At 45.6% G+C, this 20200-nt stretch overlaps 1 protein-coding gene across 2 annotated transcripts in view; it reads right to left on the bottom strand.

Annotated features, from left to right (window-relative positions):
* LOC121595919 (frizzled-4-like) overlaps positions 1-20200 on the bottom strand; it is a 40607-nt gene that overhangs the window by 9453 nt on the left and 10954 nt on the right. For both annotated transcript variants that reach the window (XM_041920360.1, XM_041920361.1), the window contains exon 3: positions 4767-4966. In XM_041920360.1, coding sequence (XP_041776294.1) covers positions 4767-4966 — 200 coding nt within the window. The remainder of the gene's footprint in view (positions 1-4766; positions 4967-20200) is intronic.

Here is a 20200-nt window from a genome sequence, read left to right on the forward strand (position 1 = left end):
GAGGGTAGGGGCAGCCAAAAAGGGAGGAGGATTTCCCGATAGTACAAGCCGCAGGAAAAAAACACCGGGAAGAAACAGGAGAAAAAAAACACCGGGACACTTCTACTTTTGATTGGAACGGCCTAAAACTGGGCTGTGATTTGGAAATGCCCGGTAGTTGTACGGTACCAACACGTTGTTCTTATCAGCAGTGGAACGGCACTGTCACTGTCACTGGCGCAAACAAGACACTAAGACACTATTGATGATGGTTGATTGATCGGCTTCACAAACCATTGGAGGAAGTCGTTGTGTAAGAAATAAGACTTAAGGGCACATAATGCTCTCCAAAAGCAAGACGGTGTGCTATGATATATTGCTTCAAATTAGCGCATCACTCCCGTCGTGTATAGCATGTGGGATCGTCCAAAAACACCCCCTCGTCGTTAGTTCGCTTATGAGGCGTAAAACGAGAGCACTGCGGCACTCCACCGTTAGTTCTAAAACTGTTTATAATTAGAGCAATTTAATGAGCATAGCTAACGAGAACCGTATCAAGAAGCGGGCAAAGGGACGACGATCTAGTCTAGTAACGTGCCGGTCGGTTTTGATTAGTTTGGGTAGGAAATCAACGCAGCAACGACACACACGAGCACCCATGTCTGGGCTGACATTTCTAATGCACTCTTCTTTCGGGGTGTTGGGAACTGATGTTTCGCTTTCGATTCCAGCTTAATTGACATGTGTTGACAAACGTTCTTCCTCATTATGTCGGTGGCGTGTCCGGGGTTGTAGATGTGAATTAAATCAGTCGTCAAAACCTACTTTTGGAGATACATTGGAGCTGCCATTTGTATGACGCGTTTAAATAAAACGCAATTAAAATACCTTTACTTCAATGAAGAAGGAGAGGTCATACTTGCAGACATGATCTGAACGAAACAATTTTAAAAAAAGCTGTTTTATTTAGCATTCATTTATGGATCGATTCGATCAAGATCGACCATAACTGATGGAAATTCAGCAGCAGCCAACAAGTACATTCCCGCATACTTTCTTCTGGTGCATATACAACGGTTGCCATTTCAAATTCTGAATTCGTTTCGTTTTTGTGCGTTGTTGTGCCTGTTTCCTTCCAAACAAGGATATGAAACCAAACTTGGTTATGAATTCTGAATTTGGTTCCTTCTTACGTTGAATGCTGAAGAAGCGTACTGTGCTTGAATTATAATTCTGAGGGTGATTGATGGTGTAAAATACATTGAAATACACAACACACTATAAAAATTCTATTTCTTTTCTTATCAAAAAAAAAGAACAGCAAAAATAGTATGAAAATAAAATAAAAATCAATTTACACAGCGTTCCAAGCGTTCCATAAAACGATCGACGTACACGATCGACAGTGGCTTGTACGAAGGGGCACACCAACCACCCATAAAACCCCCCATTGCCCGAGAGGCTCGTTTCCATTGGCCATGGCCTGCTTGAGGCGGGTGATAGTAGCACTCCATGTCCATGCAAGCTCCATTTATGGCCAGGCGGCACGGTACGGCCTGTCCGTGCACCACGTGTCGCAAAGAGGCAAAGAGTCGTGATTTTATGTCGCACATTACCGTTCTTGCTGCAGGCACCGGAGCCTGTTAGCAAGCTTTTTTTTTTGGAGAGGACAAGCTTTTCTTGCTTTGGTTTAAAGATATGCAGAGAAACAATGGAACAAGCAACAGCAAAAAAAAAAAGAGGAGCACGAAAGGTTTTTAGTGAGAGTGATCAATCGTTAGGCATTCAATGTCTTCCAGTTTATTGGCGGCCGGAAAGCAGAATCCCATCGACAGCTGCATCCATTGTTTCTTTTTTTTCACTCGGTGCCGTTGCGAGCAAGGAAAGCGTGCAAGATCGAGAAAATGCCCCATACAGAATACGAAGAAAAACATAAAAAAGAGGTGAAATATGCTTCACCGAAGCGGCAGGCCAGTTCAAGCATCATCATTCATAAGCAAGAACGATGTTACTGTTCTGCTGGCACGATGCAACGAGCTGCAGTTTTGCAACGATGGAGGGAAAGTGCAGAGAAGGAATTGGGAGAAAAGCAGAGGAGCAAGGTGTTGATCGTGTGCAGCTTTTTTGTGTGAGAATGTGTGTGTGTTTGGAACCTTTTCGCTTCACCTCGTTTGTTGCACACAACAGCGCGAAGGTGTTGAGGCGAAATGCGTTTCCACCCGTTGCACCACTGCACACACACACACGTTCATAATCACGTTAATTCGCTCCTCGTTCCCGGATTGATTTATTTCCTATTATTACGGCCTGTGCACCACGAGGGTTTGGTGTTGCCTGTACTTCACCTAGAGCAGTACAAACCTTGTTTCGCAGTGGGGCAATATTTTCTTCCAACATTGCGCTTTCTTGCTCGAACAGAAACACATAAATAATACACAACACTCTAGCCGTGTCTCTCGGCGGAGGGGAATGGTACGGGACCTGTTTGAACGGGGGGAGCCTGGGCGAATGCGGGCATCCGATGCATCCGATCCTGGATGCATCCGCACAGAAGCGTGGTAATACGATTCGCTCTGCCACCTACCGCGCGTCGGACGGCACGGGATGGGATGATCTGGTCGGGTACGGGGCTCGGCAACAAACTCGATGAACCGGTTTCAATCGACACCTTCGACTCCCCTGTGCATGTCTTTGTGTGTGTGTGTGTGCGTTTTTGCTTGCATTCCTTTGCGATGTTGCAAAAGATGAGTGATTTTTTTTGTTTTGTTTTTTGTTTGCTCTCAAGACAAGGCTTCTCTGCTTCGTTTGCTTGGCGTTGTTTTTGATTCAATACGGAGGCGGCTACATAAACGGCGGCTCTGAACACCGATGACGGTTCCGATGATCGATGACATGTAAAGCATCGATTGTAATTTAGTGGCATTTTTTAATTAGTATGCCAGTACTTCAGTAAACTGCGCCGACAAAGTCTTTGCAAGAGGTTGCATTTGTGTTTTTTTACAATTATTTTTTCAAACATAACGAATTTCAAATATTACAAATATTCAAATAAACGCGATTCTACAGAACTATATAAGAAGTATCCTGAGTAGTAAAACTTTGATCCGAATCACAAAATGTCGCAACATATCATTTAAAGTTCATCATTGCGTCACTAAGAATCGAGAAAGAGTACCATATTCTTCGCATTCAGACAATCAAGCTCGTCCATCGAGAGAACTATTTAGATGAAAGATGAAATATTAAACGCATCTTTTGACATTTTTAGAATATAAAATAAGTTGTATCTATTCTGAGTTCAATAGAACGAAAGGTTTTGGCATAGGATTTGGTAAAAAAAATTTTTAATCAAACTATTTACCATTTCGTAGATTTCTTCTGCATCGTAATGAAGTGAAATGTGTAAATAACACAAGGACAGGTGCCACCGCTAACTCGGTATACTTAAGCCTTCAAGTGCCGTTTGTAAACAAAGATGATAAATATTTTGTCAACTGTTTCTCTTCTGCATTCAAGTGCTTCTCAACAGAACGAACCGGTAAAGCGCAAGCCTATGATAATATTCAAATAATTGTGCTTTAATTTGCCGACCGTCTGCGGCACCTTTTGATTGGTGCGCTGTTGCGCTAGATACAGTATTTCTTGCTGGTAGAAGCGGGCAGAGGGCTAGGCGAAAGAGTAAACAGACTAATTACTACACCCCGTAGCTTAATCCTGCTGGTAGTAAAAGAAGCATTGTGTTTTACTTAAAGACCGCCAGATGGAAGCTTCTTCAAACACATATTTTACCTGCGAGTCTGCGCTAGAATTGCACCAGTGTTCAGCTGGTCCCTCGGAGCTGGCAAGATAGTACCGCAACAGTACCGAAATGTCATTTGCCCTCTGTCAACAGCGGCTGACATCCAAACGCAGCTCGCCGGCACACGATAGCCAGCAGAACGTACATACAGCGCGTGTGGAGTTGCTGTCAAAAAAACTCCCCAAACACACCAAACTACAGTATCGGTGGACCAGAGGGGGACCTACTGTCATCAAACATACGCGATCAGTGGCAGATAAGCAAACCACGCACACACACACACACACACGCCGGGTGACATCTTCACTGCACTCTGGTACGCCTTTTTTTATCAAAAGAACAACATTATGCATTGTGAGAAGGTAGCAGCAGCGGCTGATAAGCGAAAACTCGACCCCTTTTAGGGAAGGTAACTCTGCAGCTCCTACTCCCAGCCAGTGTTCGAGGATCAGACCAACAGCGAAGGAAGATAAGCGGCTTCTTGTTGGGCATTTTTATGTGGTTCGCGTTGGGTGTTTGTTTTTTTTTTTCGGTGCAACATTTCGTAAACATTTACTTACTGATAAGCACCTTACCCTTACACACAGAACTCAACCATCCACAGATGTGCCGATGGTGCTCGATATCCATTTTCGTGAGGCGAAGGAAAAGAGTACACTGGCTCCAATTATATTACCCAAAACGTAGGAATTGTTCGTCGCAAGAACAGAACCCGCCCGGAGCCCACCGTACGGGAGGTGTCATAAACGGAGGCAATTGTGACTACCAGGAAAAAACAACATAGTTACTGCCCTTTGGGGGAGGGCTAGCATGCCGCCCATTTTCAGCAAGTCAAACCGACCTACAGATCCGCCACACCGACGCAGCACCGGAAGCGGCATCTCGTTAAGCGAAGTCGTAAAAACAACACAAACACACACAACCTTTTCTGACAAAAAAAAAAAAAAACATCACGCGACCAAGACGACGGAAACAACGAAAGACTTACCGAAAAGTTCATCTGCATCGACGAGCCGGGCCACCAGCACGATCACGGTGAGGACCGCCGGTATGCCCCAGGCCGCCAGCTGGAACAGCGTGTCGTGGGACGAGTTCGGCTTTTCCGCGTGCAGATCGGCGGGCGAGGTAAGGTCGGTGCCGAGCAGCCGGCGGACCGATTTGCTCCAACGCAAACAGAGGATCGCCCACCTGCAAGAAAATAGGGGGGGAGAGAGAGGAGAAAAGTAAATGGTTAGTATAGGATAGGACACGCCAAGGAAGGATGGTTTACGACCGTGTGGGAAGACAGTGGTAGCCAAATTAAGTTGGGGACATAATGCTCAATATTACACCTCTCTATGATAATAGTGGAATTCATTTCTTTTTATGTAAATTTATTATTATGGCATTTTAACTTTTATTTAGTGATTTTTCAATTCGTAGACTGTAACTGGAATGGAACATAAAGGCAATTGCGTTGAAAAATGTATTGAAAAGTATTCAGATAAAGCTCAGATCAGATATCAGATAATTCAATTCAGTTAAGATCATAAATCAAACAACTGTTTAATTGATTAAGGCTGATTTTCCTTTGTACAAACTATTAAAATATACAAAATTTGCTCCTTGATCACAAACATTGTATAAAGTAAATAAGTTTTTAAATATATATATGGTTATTGAAATGTACGCGTCATTATTTGATACTAATACATTCATTTTTAGATAGTGTGAAAAATTAAGAGAAATAAAAACACTCGCTTTTGAGGACTATCAATAAGACCTTTGATAATATACATTACAAGTAGTATAATTAAACATTAAACTTCTTTTAGAATTGTCTAAAAGTATGCAAAAAATGAATTTAGGATATTTTTAAAGCTTTGATTGAGGCTTATAAAAGAAATTCGATCAATAAAAGAAAAATAGCTAAAACAAAGAATGACTAAATTACTCATTTATTCAAATAATCACATGATCGTATCCCTACAATCCTTCCTGCATTCCCGGCTAACGAATATAAATGTGTGAAAATCGAACTGTGTAACAATGTTTAGCATCAAAAGATTAGTTTGCGTCTTTCCTCTCTTATTCATATATATTTAATGCAAAAATGCTACATTGTTGTGAAACCAATAAATTAGACTCCATTCAAATCCTGATTCAAACGGCCACCAACATTCCGCAAGATGCAACCATAACTCCGGAACCAATACCAACACAAACGAAAACCTCAAAAAAATGAGCAGAAAGAAACAGAAAAAAACGCCCGGGCGGCATTTTTATGCGATATAAAGTCAAAACCAGTAGCCGTCGGTCGGTCGAATCCTTTCCGTTTTGCCCTGGAAATCCACCACTACTTCCTTCGCACCATATCCAAACCCACACACCCACACACCCACACACAAACACCCCCTCGTGCCGGGAGCATCGGAAGGTTCGGAACCGAGCATAAAAATCCTCCACGCCTTGCAGGAAGCGGCACGGCACGACGGGCAGTGAAGCAAAGCGAGCGAGAAAAAATCTAATTAGTTAAGTCTATTTTTACATGAAACATTTACCGTGCCCGATTAGATAAACGGTTTGCGTGCGACTGTATCCATGTGTGGCTGTGTGTGTGTGTGTGTGTTTGGGGGAAGGGAGTGCAGAGAAGCTTCGGTCGATTTAATTCGGCTTTCTTTTCACCGTTTTTTTTACTTGCCGTTTTGGGGTCTTCATTCGTCGCGTTCGACGTCGCTTTGCCCGGGCATGAAGCCGTTTGTCATTTGGGGAGGGTGGATTTCTAACCCCCCTCCCGACACATTCTACCCCCATCCGGTAGGACAGGGACAGCAAAAAAAAAACGAGCAGCGATACACATAAACTACAACCACTCGAGGGAAGGAGGATCTCGAGCGAGCGAGAGGCAAAGAGAGATTTAATTAAAATATGCCAGATAAAATGGTGCGATTAACGACACACTGCCGCAACGGATTATGACAGGCGCGGGTTGTGGTGTTGACGGTTTTGGCGGGTTGTTGTTTTTGTCCCTCACATTGCGATCGATCGCGCACGTCTTGCTGGTTGTTTTGCCCACGGTTTGACCTTTAGCGGCTAGTTAGTGCGTGTGCTGTGCCGATGGGTGTGATGGTATGGTGCGATTATTTTGAACAAACTAACGATTATGTGAGCCGCTTTGCGTTGGAAAAATGTGCGCGCGCGAGAGGTCGTAAACTTGAACCGGGAGTTAAATCATCAAAGGTTTAATAGAGCAATGTTGTTTACTTTGCAATTTATGGGAGAGAAAAACAACAAGCTAGATTGTTTTTTCAATACAAAAATAAATATTACCCTTCAGTAAGCGCCTGAAGGTAGGCAATTATTAAATGATCGAAATTATTGAAATCGTAGATCTTGTCGTTGGAAAGTAACTATTACCATCATTTTTTAAATATTGGTTAAATTTACGCATTATACTTTTTCCTGTTTGAAATTGATGGAAGAGTTTTTAAATATTTCATTTAGCTTTCTAACCCACACCTCAGCAATATGTTATCCTTAACGAAACAAATCACACGGTGCTTAATACTCCCCTACTTTAAACCATACCGCACCACAAATCCAAAGAAAATGCATTTCACCTGCCTCATCACCTGCTTTCCCCAAATTCCCTTTCTACGCTAGCTAATGAATAGTCGAAACGTTTCTTCCTAACCATGGCCAAAAAATATGCACCTCATGCCACTGCCTTTTACCCTTCATCACGGCTTTTCAGCGACCCCGCTTGATTGGGTTTGCTTATAAATTATTGCTCCCCTCCCGTTGGCCCCTTTGGCCAGTAGAGGTCATTATTTATTGGCTGATTAATTTTCCAACATCACAAAAGCCCGCCCGAAATGGTTTTCGCCCCGCTTGCTGCCGACAACGATTTTGTGTTTTAACGATGTGTCAATCGATTCGGTTGTATCGCGAACGGATCGCACCGCAAAGCGGGTACCCAGGGAGTAGGGAGGGAGTTTAATTAAAACTTCGCTCCGGATTCGAAATTAATGGTTGCGGTTTCGGGCTTGTTGCGTTGCGCTATCAAATAATTACATCAGATTAACACATTACTCACAGTACGCGGACGTGTAACAACTTGTGGATGAGTTTAAAAAGGGTAGCCGCATTCGTTGTATATTTTTGTTTTTAAGAAACAAGGTATCGATTGGTGCAAATGTACGTCTGAAGTATGTGAAGATCATCTTTTGAAGGTACAACACACTTTCAACACTTTGTATTGAGGTTTTTGTGCTCAGACAAAGTCACGAATGTAGGAAGAGTGCTTCACACATCACCCAAACCAAGCCGAGGATCTTACAACTGCCTATTGTCCCGCGGTTGGAATAATGGAAACATTGGAAGAAAGGACAAAGATATCGCTTTCATCGATATAGGAGAACCGGTCATGGCAAAATCAAATGGAAACCAAATTTTTGACAGTTTTTCATGAGAAGCACCACACAAAAGATCGCCTAGAAGCGATTAGAGCCTCGAAGCGAGACCACGAAGAAACCACGCAAAACGATCCGATCCGTCAGCGGTCCGCGTTCCCTAAACGTATCAGATTCGAATGATAAATGGTTCGCCCGGGTCGTGTTGATTGCATCTAGCCGATAGAGGAGATAGAGGAGCGCGATTGGAGCGCAAACACAAAACCCCTACCCTGGGCATGGTGTACACGGTGTGGTGTAAAGAGTTGAGGATATGTTCGTAGTTCGTTTGTCAAAAGAGGTTGAACGAAATGATTAATACTTTGCTCGCTTCGGGTGTTTTTTTCTTCTTCCTCATACACCATTTCACAATGATCGTCCAGTTAGGTAAGGCCGATCGTGCAAGAGCAGATCACAAGATGAAGAACTCCACGAGCATCCAGAACGATTAACTGAAATGACGTGTGCGCTCCGATCTTCTCTCCAGAAGACGAAAAGCTCTCCATCTCCATCACCATTGGGCGTACCATTGCGAGGATCAATTAAGCTTCTTGGCGCATCGATCTGACCGGCCCTGGGAGATTGGTCCAGCGACTCAGAAGTACTTCCATCACCCAACGTCCGGTTAGTCGGTGACGACAAACAAACGTGTGGCTATTTTTCTTCCCATCTTTAAGATGGCTCTCGATGACGAGACATCATTTATCAATGTGGCTGATTGGCGTACAAGATGTCCATGTGTGTGTGTGCGACTAAGGGTGCTCACAGCACAGCGTTGGCATTCGCAGTGGTACTTCAAACCTTCAACTCCTTCAACTTCAGACAACTCCGTCTTCCTCGCAGCTATCCAGTCTGGGAACGCTTTGATGTGCTGCTTATTTACACTGATCGATTGTGCGGCAGATTGAGAGACACAAACACGCACACACACACACACACACACATGCCCTGTCGGCGAGTCAAGATTGTTCAACCACTGGACACTGCTTGTACTGCCAACACCTCGCGCCTATCAATCCCGATCCCGGTGCCCGATAGGCTACTAGACAACCGGGGTCATCGTATTCTTGCCGCGGGCAGCTCCAACTTCTAAGCTTGTACAGGTTCAGGCATTTTTTTTTTTGCCTTCAACCCACAGCCCAACCACGGTTCGTGTTCGGCCTACTGAAAGCAACTCAACCCCGTTCCGTCACAAGCATCCAAAACCGCCGCCGTATCGGTTCGCCGGCTGTCAAAGATGACAAATTGTTGCCCTGATAAAGGTGGAAATTAAATTCTCCGCTGCTTTCCAGCCCGCGCGTGAAGTTGGGTCGTGAAGTTTGGGGTGGGTTCGTTTTTTTTCTACCCTCCACAGTTTGTCTCTGTCTCCTATCCTTTCTACGCGGCAGTTCGTTCCTCCAGTGTGTCGAGTGTTTCCAAAAAAACAGCTCTGCTTTGCTGCGGCTCGATCGCGACAAGGCGCGCAATAGTTCCAGCACATTTCGTTACGCTCCGATTCAGAGTCAGACGGGGCAAAAGCAAACGTCGTTGTGTCGTCGTTGCCGTCGGTTTGTTATTAAGTTATTTCATAACCTCACTCCTGCCCAGATTAACGCTTCCACGCGCTTCCTGAAATCATAATCGCATGCTCAGCGCCTGATAACGACCAACCGGACACGGTAGACCGAGCTCGGCTCGGATTCCTCGATATCGTTCGCACGTCGGAATAGATTTGTCGAGGTTTTGTTTACCTTACCGGAGTCAACAGCGAGATTAGCATGCTGATCAGTGCCGGAGTGGAGTGGATTTTGGAAGCCGAGAGTGCTCTGCCGAAAAGGGAGCTTTTCTGAAAGCCTTACATCAAACAAGCAGCCAAGCTAAGAGATAAATATGTAAGCAACAGAGGATTTAAATTTGTACTTGTTGACAAAGAAGGGATTGAATTCAACACGACCGCACCTTATATCTTCTTCGAGAAGCATAACATTCACTATTTATGATCCCAAACCACACAAAGCAACCTGATGCAGCTGTCCAGAGTAAACGAATCTGCTAATTTCCATGCATTCTTCCTCCATTATACATTTGCGTCACTATAATCTTCACTCATACGATAGACAGCTGCACGTCCTTTGGATACGGCTTTGTCTCGTCCATAGGATAAACTACCCTTAAACCTATTGGAGCTGATGATCCAAACCAAACTGGGTGAATCATTAAATTGCTATCGCAAAATTGGACATTCAATTCTAATCAAGATGCCCAAAAGGGGGAAAACCCCCCACAAAACAGCACACAAACACACGATCAACCGTCGATCGTATGGGGTGCATTTGTGATGCCGAATAGGTTCTCGCTACACCTTACCCATGAGAAACAGACATACACACAGCAGCAGCTAACCAGCAGCTTGTTAAGTTTGTTTTTCGCTGCTCCAAATTGGAGCTGCTCTGGCTTGGAAACCGTTTTGACTTTATTATACCCTTTGCGAGCGAAATTGGGATCTCATTCCGTCCACCTAGACGTTTATTGATTTCAACTTGAAGGTTTCAAAGCTGAGCTGGAGGATAAAAAAAACACACAAACACACAAACACACATATAGGAAGAAGATCATGATCACTAAACAACGCCATCAACGCCATCGCCGGCTATCGATGAGGATCTCGATTCCAATTCCTTTCCACCTTCCCGTCCGCTGCACGTTGCAACATTCAATCAAAACACCTCCACAAAGACCAGAGGATGGTCGTCCCCAAAGGGGCCTGCAGGCCAAATTCCAGCTGCCGTAAACTGACCGGCCCATCCTGCTTTGCTCAATTCCCCCCGCATTCGAATCGTAAGGAGGAAAAGGCCTCATCAAACAACAATCAAAGCAGCAAGAAAAAAGCGACCCCAAATGCGTTAGCTCCACCGTTTGTACGGGATAGAGAGAGAGAGAGAGAGAGAGAGAGAGAGAGAGAGAGAGAGAGAGAGAGAAACGTGGTGAGCAACCGAAGGAGGGAAATCGTTCAAAATCTTAATCGCTTTATTTTGTAGATTTTATTCCGCATTTATTTTTATTAATTAAAATTTATGACCCCATCGTGGATCAATTTATGGGACCGAGCTCGGGTGATTGGATCCGGTGGAAAGGTTGAAATGTGTTTGAATTGCTTTTTGAGTATTCCGGTGCCGGGCGCGTTGCTCGGCACTTCTTCTTCCAAACTTATCTACTTTCAATCGAGCAAGGTGAACAGGGGGCCGTGCCATCGCTATGGCAGCTCGAGCTAAGGTATCAATAAGGAGTGAAGAGGCTTCTCACTAATCCACCATCAGCATCGCCAGTTTATGATGCGGTGTATGGTTCGGCATGAAGCTTGCCATTGCATTGAGCTGTCCAGCAACTCTAGAGGCGAGCTTTGAAGTTGTTGTGTAGGATGGTTTAAACTATTGCCAAACTAGCATCTCGAAAGAAAACGACCATTTGACGACCGTTGATGGAGGCGAGGCTGTCACAATATTTCGCTTTCGGCTCGGAGTCGCTTATCTGATGGCTTCGAACTAGTTTTGCTGTTCTAGGCAGTGTCGTCTTCGTTGGAAAGGCCACGCCACTTTAATGCCACGCTAAATCATTTACTTTTCTGTTCATATAGTGTTGGTCCAATTCTTCTTATTAAATGTTTTCTTGTGACATTTTAAAGTACGATCAATCTATTTTATTGTAAAATAGTTCTATATCAGCTAGGAAATATAAAGACCGATGGATATCCGATTTGCATCAATCCACGCAATTACCAGTGCACAAGCACACAAAATCAGAGGTATAATGTGTTGAAACTCATATCAACGAATTTAAAAACAAGATTTATAGGACCATGTTTCATTGCACTTGTTAACTATATAGTTTTTCATCTTGTGTAGACTTACTATGAAGTCAACTCAAACTTTCAAGTCTGATTTTGATCGTTTATACTACAACATCATGACATGAAGAATCAATAAAGCCAGGGTTGTCACTTATTACAACTGTAACAAACCCTGAAAAAGGTTTAAAATTTCTGGATAGTGTGTTGGTATTTTTACGGAATTCTGTTCAACGGATAAATAATCTTAAAAATATAAATAAAGTAATCAAACCGAATTGGAGAATGTTGATCATTCCCGATAAAAAGCCAGTAAAAAATGACACTAAAACCCCTATACACACGTTCCTTTTAGCGAAGCGAATATGTATGATAGATTTTATGTTTCCTAGCTGTCCAATATATTACGTTCATTCCCCTCCCTTTACTGTGGAAACAGATCGCCCTCCATTTTTTACACGATCGCTCTTAACAAAGAACAACAAACAACGGTTCAGCGCTATACCCCGGCACCCTTTGGAAATGATCTTTGATTTCTAATGCATAACAATCAACATACACTCGCTGCTCCCTTTCTCAAGCTGCCGCAGCTTCACCATAACCCAACGCTGATTTCGATTCTGTCGAATCAAAATGGTCTCAAAATCGATAAACCCGATCAACATCGCCATGGGTCGTGATCGTGAAATGTAAATCTTCCCACAATCAGCACCATCCCGCACCACTCTTTTCTCCCCGATCGCGATCGTTTCTCCCGCTGTGCAAACTGAGCAGCCCGATCGCGGGAGGGCATCAACAAAGAGGGCTAGAGCACGAGCGGCACGAAAATTATCATACACCGAGAAGGAATAATTTTCCTATAAAAGCAATCTTCAGCGATCGAATAAAAGGCCTTTGCCGTGACTTTCGGGGCCGGACCGGACAGCTCGTTACGGAGCAACCGCAGCGGCAGCACTCCAGCACCATCGGACGACGTGCGCGAACCCGAAAGGGGCGTTACCTGTTGATGTCTGTTGTTCGTTCCAGAATAATAATGGATGCTGGTGCGCCGGCCAGCATCCAGCCGGCCATCTTGCCTCGTTCGCTCGCTTCGCTCTGTGTATAAAAGGGGGGCTCGTTTGGCGGGCTAAAGTTGGAATGTAATTATTCTCAACAAGCCTTTCGACATTTCTGCCTACGTTCTTTCGGTTCTTCGGGTTTCGCTTATAGGCAGCGTCTTCTTGCTCCCCCATCTCCCGTCTCCCATCTTTCATGCTTCAGATTGGGATGGATGCTCCCGGCCGCCCAGGTTGAAAAGGGTGGGCAGCATACGGCGAAAGAAGTAGAAGAAGAAAAGAAGAAAAAACGGCACAACCACACAGCCACAGCGAAAGCATCGCATTTGCAGGCTGCTTAGCGTGCCTGAAATCCAATCTGACACCCCGAGCAAATCATTCCCTTTTTTTTTTGTTTCTTCGCCCTGCACCCTTTCGCCACATGCGTTAACGTGAAAAGCTTCTCCACAAGCCTCTCCTTACCCCAGCACTCCTTAACGCCAAAACAAGCTATATTTTTATCTTCCCTCCCCACCACGGGGAGCCTTTCCTCCTTGCTCCACCGTTGCGTGGGCAATATTCTTGTCGCTCGTTTTGCTTGTTTTCGCTTCGCACTACGCCACCAGTGCCCCGAAGGTGTCGACCGAAAGTCGCCCATAAAGATTACGGCCAGCAGTTTGGGGCGAATGCAGTCAGAATATCAACTGAGGGAACGCAACCAAAAGAAACCTCCCCAGGATAAAAGCATACACAAGTTACTCGTGCAAAAAAAAAAGCAAGCATAAACATAAAACGACAACGAAAATCGAAGTACGGTTTCCCAATCTGATGCCCATCTGGTGGACGGAACTGGTGCAACGGAGGAGCGGAGAGAGCACATACTGGAAGGTGCTTTTTTGACACATTTTCGAAAGTGTTAAAACCAACAACGGCCAGATTATTTCCAGCTGGAAGCATTCCTGGGCCAAACTGGGAGGGATGGGCGGTTGATCATGAGGGAAGCCACATTTTTCACCATCCCATTACCACCTTCGATGTGGTCTTGAACTTTTTGTTTTTTGATGCTTCTTTTCCTGGCAGCTTGCCCACTCACATCATCATTCCATCGGTCGTATGCAGTTTTATGTGTGCGCGAATTGATCCGCAAGTCAGCGGGCGAAAACCAAATCGAACGGATTACGATCTTCTGCTGCGTTGCAGTTGCAGAATGCAACTCCGGAACGAACGGGTGAGACAGAGGGGAAGGGAAAGGTGCAAGTGCGTGCAGTTGCAGCGTGCGATCGCGATCGCTGAAATGGCACGCAGTTTCTTTTAAAGCCCTTTTTTCGCTCCCCGTCAGTTAGCAGTCGGATTTGGCATTATTCCTGACACTGACAGCAGGCTCGTTACATGTAGGTTTTAGATTAATCTTTCATCCGTTCCATGGGGTGGGTGAAGCTGGCCAATTGGTTGGATTTTATTTAAAAAAGAGCTAATATTAGTATTTCAATTACTTGGAACTACTGTATATTGCTAATAAATATGTATAAATAAGGGGAAGAATTATTTAAATCATATTTTCCATTTCCAATCCAGTAAATGTAATTCGAAGAGTAAATTGAGTTTCAATACTTGTCATAAAATCACAGCAATAAAAGAATTTTTTTACGAGTAATCAATCTCTATAACTAACAGTTTTACTAATTATTACTTTTTAGAGTATTAATTATAGTATTAGTAATAACTGTTTTATTTTATAAAAACATCTCTTTGAGAATATTTTCTCTTTTATTTTTATCGATTTATTGAATGAAATTAACAGAATGAATGCAGTGTCCCTGAAAGTTGGAGGGAAATTTAAGTTCAAACAAAACTGAACCCGATGGACCAACCCGATCATCAAACACAATGATCACCATACAGACACAGTCTATTCGCTAAAACTCCCGTTCAACGATACATCAGCAGCCACAGCCAAAGCAATGGCTCCATGTCCACGGCTTTTGATTTATGGTACTGCCACGCTACCCCGTACAAACAAACCATAAATCGTACGATGCATTAAAGATGCATTAGTTCCATTCGTGAAACGGGTCCGATCAATCGAACATATATGCAAATCAGCACAATAAAGAGAAGGTCCAGGACGCATCTCCACTGCACTGCGAAATGTCTGCCATGAGCCGATGACATTTCCATTGTCGATCGGGGAATGCGTTTTTGCAACACTACCCTTGATCAGTTTCCCCCGCTCGAAAAGGGAGTTTGACAGCTTGATGCTTTGTTTACGACAAAGTGCTGTTTACAGCGGGGTTGTAGCAGATCATACGAAAGTTCCGAATAACAGAAGTCTGCACGAGCCGCACTTTGTCCTATGTCCTGGCCCCCTCCCTGTGGAGAGTCTATACTATCGGTAATGGATGTTACTGCTACTGTCAAAAACAACATTGCTGCCCAGAAATAGATGCATCAGCACCGCTGTCAGACAAACCTTCGAAGAATTTACCAAAAGGCACGGAACAGTGCTACACATTTTTTGTGTTGCTGGGAAGGAACATAATTCCAAGACCTTCTATTTTCTGCCTGTACACTGTCCAGCTCACTCCCTGCATGCCGTCTAGGGTTGCTATAATTGTTCCCTACCGAAGCTAGCCTACGCGATCACACAAAGCAAACCAGACGGGAAGATAGATCCTCGTCGAAAGACAACGGTACACGCGTAAGCGTAAGGGCCGACAGTGCCGCCGTCCGACCCAAGCAACTCGATCCCAAGGCACGGCCATGTTTGGCCTGTCCAGGGTTTTGATATTTATGTTTTCCCTTCCATCTCCCTCGTTCGGGTCTCGTTAGTCAATTCCGTTTTGGCCGGTCTGTTGCTTTGGTCTCTGGAGCACCGCGTGGTTCCTCTCGGTCGCTTTTTTTCTTTCTTTGCTCTTCGAAAACAGATCACGGTCGTCGGTATTTCGCTCGTTTTAGATGTGAAGGAATTTATGTTGTTTTTTTTTTCTTCACCATATTCTGTACATGGAGAGTTCCTCGCAACCCAGGAAGGATATTGAGCGCTTGCGCGCGCGCGCGCCAATGTCTTTCTTGGGAGAGAAAGAAAATGCAACAGAAAGGAGAAGGAAGTAACAAGAAAACAGCTCTCCCGATCATCCAAAAATGGTTCGAGCCTAACGAACATTACCGAAATTGTATCTTATCTCGTCGGGCAAATGGCGTACGCGCGCGCTTGTTTGCATTTTTTCCCCTCCGAGACGAAGTCCTTTTTTGGGAAGCCCCGGTGCGTTCGTGCCGTTTCTCGTTGTGCGCAAAACCATATTTCCCTCATTTGGACTTGCAAGGGATGTTTTTTTTTTGTGGATGTTCCTTTTCCAATATTTGGGCAATGAATTTCTAGCGGTTTCGGGACCTTTGCTTTGATCGGTCCCGTAAAAGTCAAACCGCTGCCAAGGAAAGCCTGAGCGGATAAGAGCGATTTGTTTGCCGATTCTACGTACCGCTCATCCCATCTTATGACACTTTGCGCTGCATTGTTGATGGCGGCTTCAGAGTCGCACTAAAACAAACAACAAATGGGACCCTTCAGGCGCTGCAGGACGGAGCGTTAAAGTTCAAAGGGACAGGGTCCTTTTGTGAGTGTGTTTTTTCCCCTTAAACTACCTGCACAATTCTATTGAGAGTCTCCGAAACAGAGCCTGAGTGCCAAGTGTTCATTCTTATCCTTCCTCCGAAACCCTGGAGTCCGTGCCATACACAATTAGACACTCTACAAAGGGATTACAGGTGACAGGCCCGGCAAAAGAAGCCGCCAACCAGCGGTACCTAACTACCTTTAATTCTTAATCCGGACAAATCGTTCACCATCCCCGGGCCATCGGTCATTCCCGAAGCCCCGAAGCCCCGAAGATAGATATGATAGAGACCATTTCACACACAAGAGTATGGAAAGCCTTCCCTGCATAACACCGGAACTTAACACCGCACACCGGCTTAAGGCCTGCGACAGCACGTCGCCAAAAAAGTCGGCCGTGGGGCTTGCGTCACTAGCAACGAAGCCACGCAGTGCACGAAAAGGTGTCAACTGGGAAGCAATGACCCCCACCCCGCTGCAAAGGCACAAAAAGCAGAGTGTCCGATGACACTGGGGGAGGGTTATATAGAAAGAAAAGGGTAAGCATGCGTGCGTACCAAGGTTTATAACACCCCTCGACTTGGTAGGGCTTCCCGTTCAAGGAAACGGTGCAAGGCTCGGGACAATCTCGGGAGCATGCCAGCGTATGCAAACGAATTGAACGGCTCCAATGCTTCCAACGTCGGAAGCCTTGGACCTTGTCATTACAACTACGTCCTGTTCACGATCTACTACCCACTGTGCATGGAGCAGTCCAGTGCTGGCAGGGACTGGTAAATCTTTACACGTTAACAAGTCCGGTACTTATTCGTACCTTAGCCCTCGAGGTGTGTAAGAGGTGGTACTACTGTGAAGAAGCAAGACAAAAAACCCGCTCCATTCCATCGATTCGCGTCAAAAGAGCGTCTGTCTACGGGCGGGAGGAGGAAGGTAATACGATACCAAGCCTTCTTGCACACCAAGTTGTTTTTTCGCCTTTCATCTTCTTGTAGTTGCGAGCACGCTGCGTTTGGATAAACGAGGTAACAAGGAGGGAAGCAGTAAATCTTGTCCATCCAATCGGCCAGCAGCCTAACACCTAGCGAGCCCAGCCGGCTTGACCGTCTTCTTTGTGGCCTCCAACGGCACGACCTACCAGAGGCAGCAAAGAAGGAATAGAAGGCCGCAAACGCTTCCCTGAGACACTTGGCAACCTTGGCACATTATTTCCAGGCCCCAGTTTACCGAACCGGGGCTGAGAGCCTATTCTCGGGGATTACACTCTCCGCTCATGCATAACGAGAGTCATCCGTCAAGCACGACGCTCCACCGACCGATGGAGGACATGGAAGATCTCGCAAAGAAGAACCGCTCTTCCTGCCTCTTCCGTCTACACGTCTTCCCCTTTTAAAGGGTGCAAGTTTTTGCGCCACCATCACCAACTCCGATCGTTGTCGATCGAGGCAATCATCATCATCACCACCACCATCATCATCAGTTCTCTTGGGGCTTTCAGCAAGTTCTGCTACAGAGAAAGAGATATCGCGAGGAGATCTGGTTATCAGATATTCTGTATCGATGATTGGATGGGCTGGGGAGATTGGTTTCCCTTCCTCCCTCAAATTACTGTGTCGACGACCCTCTACAAACATGCCACCGGGGACCGCTCGGGACAGGTTCCCCGTGCACGTGCAATTAGCGAACGAACGCTAGCTAGATTGACTCGGTAAGGTTAGACGCCAGTCGCCCGCGTATATGGCTGTGCGCTGCTACGACGTTGGGGCTGACGGTGTAGCGAAACACACCGAGTCCCCGTGGCCTCCAGGCAGGTTGTAAAACCCCAACTCCCAACTTCCACCGCCGTGCCGCGATTAAAAATAGAGAAGCGCAACGGGAAACGGAGGCACCCGTAACGGCTCCCTGCCGATGGCTATGGTCCGGAACCGGCCATCGTTTATGACTTCTATTCCCCGCGCGCACATCTTCGCACCCTCTACCCCCGTGTGTCGCGGGACCTTTTCCGACAAGATTTTATGATCTGCACACCGGCACAGTGATTGAATTTGGTGCAGTAAACGAACGAGCACGGACGCCTGTCTCCCGTGCTTGATACGCCTGAACGGGCACGGAACCTTTTGATCGTCGCCTGGCGTGTGCGTCTTGTTTCTTTCTTTTTGGCAAACTTTCCTACACGCTCCATACGCTAACAAGCAATTAACGCAAACTTCTCCTCGCTCGGTAGATGATTTATCATCATCTCCCGCTTGTGGTGGTATTTGTTAACCGGTAAATTATTAACCCTCACTCGCAAGAAGAATCCTCACGAAAGCAGCTCAACCGCTTTCATTTCCAACACTTCAAACAGAACAGCGATGAGAAGAAGAAAAAACGGGTTACAGCGACGAAACTTAAATAGAAATTAGGATGTTTTTCTTTCCTACGGGAGCAAAGTTTGCGCACCACTTTTCTAGCTTCCTGTGGGCAAACAACCGACTCATGCAAGCAAACAGACTCAGCCCGGTGTGTGTGTGTGTGTGTGTGTGTGTGTGTGTGTGTGTGTGTGTGTGTGTGTGTGTGTGTGTATGCGCACACAAGGATGCCGAACTTTGTTGCCTACATTTCTCACCCAACCTGTGTGACAGCGTTTAACACAATGTACAAACGATTTAAACGACAAGCGACCAACCGACTCCGTCCCGGATGCAAACAGAACGTATAACGCCATTACGGTGGTGCGCGTACGCGAAGCTCACGGACCCTGTCGCTGTAACCGAAACCAGGTAAGGTACATATTTGACCAATTACTCAAATATTGATCAGTAGCATCCGGGCCCCTGTAGAGCTTTAAACAGCACACGTTCAGCAGCAGCAGCAGTGCGCTTTCTCGGACTCTCCGCCGGAATCGGGCTTAAAGTGGGCCCGCGATCGCCACCACCACGGATGGGTTTCCAAAGCCCCGTAACGACTAAGTAGCCGTCTGAAGTGGATGCGGGAACCGTGGAAGCCGGCCGTTTGCACAGAAATCGAATTCTGCAGCTATGTCAATAATGGTGGGGTCAACATACAACTACAAGGCTGGAAGAGATCGGAGCAGCTAACAACCGGGGGAGGTGCTGAACACCGCTAACAAACTTCGATCTTCCCAGCCTGGCCGGCTCAACAAACATCTCATGCAACATCTGAAACCGGAAAACGGGGATTCGAGTGGAAGATCGGGGCAAGATACAAAAGGCAGCCGGGAAATTGTAAATAAGAAGGCTGTTCACAAATACACACACGCGCACCAGCGCACGAACTCCGTTGGAGATCTCACAAAACCCTCGCAGGGTGAATCTCGCGTAGATCTTCCAAATCTTCCAAACGATGCTCAGGCTGATCCACGACATGAAACTGTGACTGCCGCCAGCTAATTATGATCGCTGGATGATTATGCTGGCCAGCGCTCGGCTCCAGGCATAACGTTACGCGGAAAGTTGATAATGATCAAGTGCGCGAGTGGATCAAACATTGAAGTACAGTATTGAGCAGGGTACAGTAAACTAG

The sequence above is a fragment of the Anopheles merus genome, chromosome 3R (assembly GCF_017562075.2).
Source record: "Anopheles merus strain MAF chromosome 3R, AmerM5.1, whole genome shotgun sequence".
NCBI classification, from domain to species: Eukaryota; Metazoa; Arthropoda; class Insecta; order Diptera; family Culicidae; genus Anopheles; species Anopheles merus.